The 6,431-nt window shown below is 47.1% G+C and overlaps 1 protein-coding gene across 1 annotated transcript; it reads right to left on the reverse strand.

Annotated features, from left to right (window-relative positions):
• Positions 1–806: 806 nt before the first annotated feature.
• On the reverse strand, positions 807–5,418 carry LOC134341382 (NACHT, LRR and PYD domains-containing protein 3-like). The gene is made up of 5 exons (XM_063039243.1): positions 5,004–5,418; positions 4,064–4,150; positions 3,739–3,909; positions 3,417–3,584; positions 807–3,252 (listed from the first exon to the last, which is right to left on the reverse strand). Exons 1-5 carry the CDS (start codon positions 5,375–5,377, stop codon positions 3,165–3,167), a joined length of 888 nt encoding a protein of 295 aa, XP_062895313.1. The 5' UTR covers positions 5,378–5,418; the 3' UTR covers positions 807–3,164.
• Positions 5,419–6,431: the final 1,013 nt, after the last annotated feature.

Raw genomic sequence — 6,431 nt, forward strand, 5'->3', positions numbered from 1 at the left:
GATAGTCAGAGACTTGTTTTTTTTTTCCCCAAGGCTGAAATGGCTGCCACAAGAGGACACAGGTTTAAGGTGCTGGGGAGTAGGTACAGAGGAGATGTCAGGGTTAAGTTTTTTTTTACTCAGAGAGTGGTGAGTGCGTGGAATGGGCTGGCAGCAACGGTGGTGAAGGCCGATACGACAGGGTCTTTTAAGAGACTTTTAGATAGGCTCATGGAGGTTAGTAAAATAGAGGGCTATAGGTAAGCCTAGTACTTTCTAAGGTAGGGACATGATCGGCACAACTTTGTGGGCCGAAGGGCCTGTATTGTGCTGTAGGTGTTCTGTGTTTCTATGTTTCTAACTCATAATTACCTGGATTAAACTCCATGTGCCATTTCTCTGTGAGTCTCTATAACAGACTGTGCGTTTAATCTTCTTAATATTGCCCACATTCCCATCAGTCTTTGTATCATCTGGAAACTTGTTCATGCACCTATCTATATGTTTAGCCCAATCATCTATATAAATTATTTGTCCAAATATATTTCCCTTATCAATCCTTATATGGTACCACAGTCATGGACTTTCAGCCAGAATGACATATTTCCCGCAGCCTCTTTCCCAGCCTTCTCTGGGGTAGCCAGTTCCCAATCTAAACTGGCAATTCACACTGGCTCCCACCAGTAATTCCCTTCAGAATCAACAGCACAAGTGACCTTATTGAATACCTTACTGAGGTCCACGTTCATGTCCACTGCCTTGCCGTCATAGAGAACCTCATTAACTACCTCAAAAAAAACGAACCCCACAAAGTTCAAAGTTCAAAACTCAACGTAATATTTATTATCAGAGTAGATATGTGTTACAATATACAATCCGGAGGTTCTTTTCCTGAGGGCAGAATTAACCAATCTATGGAACACTAGCTGTAAACTATAAAGATAAGGAACAGTAAACGCTAAACACACTGTGAAAATGCCTGTGTAAATAAATAGCAATAACAAATGAGAATGAAATAACAATATAAACAAATAAGAGTTCTTTAATGAGTTCTTTACTAAGTATAGATATCTCCTTTTGTACAGGTGCCTGATGACTGAGGGGTAGTAATTGTCCTTGAACCTAGTGATGTGAGTGCTGAGGCACTAGTAACCTCTCCCTGAGGGCGGCGGCGAGAAAGGAGCGCGGCCAGTGGGTTGAGGATATTTGACGATGGATGCTGCTTTTATGCGGAAAGTTTCATTCAGATACGCTTTACTCGTGAGGTGTTGGGCATAAGATTTTCCGCTCAAAGGCATTGGTGTCCCCACACCAGGCCATAACGCAGCCAGACAACACACTTTCCACCATACATGTATAGAAATTTGCCAAGGATTTTTAACAACATGCCGAACCTCCGTAGACTCCTGGCGAAGTAGAGGCGCTGTCGTGCGCTCTGTGCAATTTGGGTCAAGGAAGGTCCTCTGAGTTAGTGACACCCAGGAATATAAAGATACTGGCCGGATCCACCTCTGATACTCTGATGATTACTGGCTCATGGACCTACGATTTCCCCCTCCCGAATTCAGCAATCAGTCCTTTGGTCTCATTGACATTGAGTGAGAAGTAGTTGTTATTACGCCAATCATCCAAGTTTTCAATCTTCCTCCTGTATGCTGATTCATCACCCTCTTTGATACAGCCCACAAGAGTGGTGTCGTCAGAAAACTGGTTTATGGTGTTGGTGCTGTACCTAGCCACACAGTCATCGGTGTAAAATGAGGCTAATGGGGCTAAGCACACATCCCTGTAGTACTCCTGTGGTGATGGAGATTGTGGAGGTGATGTGTTTGCCAATCTGAACTGAGTGGGGTTACAAGTAAGGAAATTCAGGATCCAGTTACACAAAGCGGCACTGAGACCCAGGTCTCTGAGTTTACTGATTAGTTTTCAGTGAATGGTGGGATTAAATGTCGAGCTATAACCAGTAAACTGCATCCTGATGAATGCATCTTTGCTGTCCAAATGTTCCAGTGTTGCGTGAAGAGCGAAGGACACAGCTTCCCCGTAGACCTGTTGTCTGATATGCTAAATGGAGCGGATCCAGGTCGTCATTCAGGCAGGAGCTGATAAGCTTCAGCACCAGCCTCTGAGAACACTTCATCACTGTGGATGTACTGTAAGTGCCACCGGGCGTTCATGATTTAAACAGGTTACCACGCTCTCCATAGCGGGGACGATGGGCAGGAATCAGGAAATTCGGCCACTTCGAGACTCCTGTCACATTTCCCCAGAGCAGGCTGATCTTTCCACCCCAGCATGTTTATCCACTGGGCAACTCCCACCTCGCTCGATCATGCTGATTGTCAGGAGAGCCGTGAGCAACGAAATGAGGCGAGGTCTGGGTGGACAGAATCGCAAAGGACCAGTGCACTCGAATAGATGGGGGGATGGGGTGAGCGGAGCAGAGGGGTGGTTATGGGGGAGGGCTGGCAGCGCTGAAGGGGGAGGGGCAGGCGGAGAGGCGAGAGAACACCGATTGGGGGAAGACAGGGTGTGGAAAGTAGAGTCGGATATGGAATGAAAGGGGGTGGGAGTAGGGTACAGGCGGCAGAAGAGATAGTGAAGTGAGAAAGAGGACGAGAAAGGGAAGCGACGGAGACAGAGGGGTAAGACAGAGAGGGAAACAGAATATGGGAGATAGAGAGAGAATAGGACAGAGAGAAGGAGAGAGTAGAGGACAGAGAGCAGAGAGAGAGAGAGAGAGAGAGAGAGAGAGAGAAAGAGAGAGAGGAACAGAGAGTGAGACAGAAAACGGACTACGGATGATCATATAATTACACTTTATTGTAGTGGGAGAGATCCCTGCAGATTTAGGGTCACAACGGAGGTATATGCCAATTTAGCATAATTATATCTGCCAGACTTCTGTATGTATTGTCCATATCAAAGTGAGTAAAATCATTCTCTCCCAGTATAATCACTGCCCAGTTCACTGGTGTAACACCTTATGGTCCACCTGCAGAAAACTGGATCCGGGCACCCGCGGAGGCAGCACTGCTGGACAAGAGGCGGAATTATGTGGATGAGTGCTCGTCGTGAGCCATTGGGAATTAAACCTGGAGAGCGGCAATTAAAGGGGAGGGCCGGAAATCAGACAAACTGTCCCCATCCCGCGAGCGGGGGATGTTCACATATACAGATGTTCACACTGCCACTTTCAGTCCGGGTTTAGGTTCCTGCAGAGATCTCAGTTCCTTCCTCCCGGTCGCGCTGAATAGATTCTCCATTATCCTGAAACAGATGGTAGAATAAAGAGGATATAAACAAACTACAGAACTGTGTCAGTGACAGGGGACTGGGTTCAAAGTTTCAACATCTCTCATTAACAAATATCGTCTGAAAACCCGCGGATCCGCTGATATATTATCACATTGAACACCAGCACAAACACTCACCAGATCCACTCCAGACTCGGGAGGGTCAGTATGAGGCGGCGGAGAGCGGGGACAGATCGGTCTGTGAGCAAGTTTGATTCCAGGTTCAGCATCGTCAGTGATGGGGTTGTACTGAGAGCGGAGACGAGATCCTCGGCACCAGAATCTGTGAGACCGACATTGTTCAGCCTGGAGATGAGAGAGAGAGAGGGTGAAGGACACAGAGAGACAGGAGACGGTACAAATCCCCAGTGTTTATCAGTAACACAATTACTGATCACATTAATGTTCAGTGTCAGACACCCAGTGACTGTAAACACAATCTCCCACATCTGCTACTTACCACAGTTTCTGTATTTTACACACTGGGTTCTTCAGAAACGCAGACATAAGTTTCACTCCTGAATCTCCCAGTACATTATGACTCAGCTTCACCTCCGTCAACGATCGGCTTGTACTGAGAGCGGAGCCGAGATCCTCGGCACCGAAATCTGTGAGACCGACCTTCCTCAGCCTTAGATAAGAAACAGTGAGGGTGAAGGACACAGAGAGACAGGAGACGGTACAAATCCCCAGTGTTTACCAGTAACACAATTACTGATCACATTAATGTTCAGTGTCAGACACCCAGTGACTGTAAACACAATCTCCCACAGTCTGGTACTTACCACAGTTTCTGTATTTTACACTCCGGGTTCCTCAGAGCCGCAGACACCAGTTTCACTCCTGAATTCCCCAGTTCATTCTCCCCAAGGCTAAAGACAAACAGACAAACTGATGAACAAAGTGGTTCAAACCGCGGGTCTGAGAGAAGTTCAAGATTCGGCTATTCCAGGAAAAATTAAACCCATCACTGCCAATATCCCTCACTGTCCAGTTGCAGGTTATTCACCTAATATCAAGATATTAGTCTGTAGGTGTGACCCTGTAAACTACCAGTATCCTGACTCATTCCAGACGTATAGAAAAATGTTCCTGACATAAGTGGGTCGGAAAGGGACATTCTTGAAGGGTGAGAGAAATTCCCACTTACTATGCAAAAATGTCCCCTGATGATAGCGGAAGAGACACTCACCAGAGAGAGAGGGATGGGAAGGGAGATCGCTACAGGCCCACAACATGGAAATGTCCACATGGGGGTTGTGAATCTACTAGTGAGCAAAGTCATGCAAGAAGAGAGATGGTGATAGTCGGGCGCGGGGAAAAGCAGGGGGAGGACAATTTCACAGATGCATTTCTCGTCCTCTCACTGAACAGAAGATTAATCCTCTCTTGTCCCTCACCGGGAAGAGGGTGTGAAGCTTGAAACTCGGAGAAACCTGTTGTAGTCAGTGTCGGACTGGGTGTCAGTAACAGTGAGAAGGTAGAAACTTGTCAATGGACTTGACACACGTTTTGAGAAACAAGGCAATTCCTGTGATTTAAGATTAAACAGTTGGTTCACTGAAATGCTGCAGTCTCCAACATCCCTTCACAAGCAACCACAGAACATTACCGTCCTTGTGGATTTACTGACCGATTCCCTGGTCGTTGGTCACAAATCCTTCATTGTCGAAACAACACAATGAAACGGTTTCACAGTTCAGAGTGAGAGATAAATAAAGTTACCCCAACTCCTGGCACTTGTGCAGTCCGGGTCCCAGCCGCTGGATTCCTTCACACTGAATGTGGCAGCTCTCCAGGTCGAGGTGTTTTATTGTATCACAGAGTCCGATGACATGAGACAGGACTGCGCAGTCAATCGGGGTCAGTGTCATTCCACTGAATGAAAGTGTTTCCACTGATCCCAGTGCGGCCTGAGCCAGTCCACTATTCTGAGACTCAAACAGGTAGTGCAAAGTTTTCAGGAGGCTCCTTTTACCAGCTTCACTCCATGTGTTTCCACTCTGACGTTTAACCTCCTCCTTCACCCAGTCAATCACCCGGCAGGTTGTTTGACGAGGAAATGGACCCAGAAATTCTTCCAGGCCCCGAGCTGTCATTGGGTTGGAGAGACCAGCAACAAAACGGAGAAATACCTCAAATCGCCCATCTGTGGTGTTGTGGGCTTCAGCGAGGAACTTTAGGATATCTCTGCCATCTGGGATCAGGAATTGTGCGACTGCAGCTACAAACTCCTGGATGGTGAGGTGTGGGAATGTGTACACTACACACCGGGCAGAATCCTCTCTCTCCAAAAGCTCCATCAGGAACCCGGACAGGAACTGGGAAGGCTGCAGATCGTGGTTGATCAAATCTCCATCTGTAAACACAATCTTCCTCTCGGACACGCCTTTGAGGGCCATCTGACCAACTCTGAGTAACACATCACGGGGGCTCTCAATCTCACGGCCGTGGTTTTTCAGGATATTGTAAATATAGTAGGAATATAGCTGGGTGATGGTCTTGGGAACTCGCTTCGGGTCCCTGACTCTTTGTGTGAAGAAGGGGCCCAGTGCCAGAGCGAGGATCCAGCAGTAGGAGGGGTTGTAGCTCATGGTGTACAGGATCTCGTTCTCCTTCACATGTTTGAAAACAGCTGCTGCCACCGTCTGATCTTCAAAATGCCTGATGAAATATTCCTTCCGTTCCTCACCAACAAATCCCAGGATTTCAGCCCAGACACCGATCTCAGCCTTTTCCAATAGATGTAACGCAGTGGGACGGGTGGTCACCAGCACTGAACACCCTGGGAGCAGCTTGCCCTGGATTAAACTGTACACAATGTCAGACACTTCACACCACCACTCAGGATCTGGGCACTGGTGCTTGGGTTCTGTATCTCTCCGACTGTCAGCAAAATCGATGTTGTGTTTGAATTCATCCAAACCATCGAATATAAACAGCAATCCTTCTGGGTTCTTCCAGACCTCTCTCAGGATATTCCCAAAGTATGGATACTGATCCAGAATCAGTTCCGTCAGGCTTATTCTGCGGTTAATGGTGTTTAAATCTCGGAACTTGAAACTGAAGACAAACTGAAATTGTTGATATATTTTTCCCGTGGCCCAGTCATAAACAATTTTTTGTACCATTGTTGTTTTCCCTATCCCTGGG

The sequence above is a fragment of the Mobula hypostoma genome, assembly GCF_963921235.1.
Source record: "Mobula hypostoma chromosome X1 unlocalized genomic scaffold, sMobHyp1.1 SUPER_X1_unloc_1, whole genome shotgun sequence".
NCBI lineage: Eukaryota > Metazoa > Chordata > Chondrichthyes > Myliobatiformes > Myliobatidae > Mobula > Mobula hypostoma.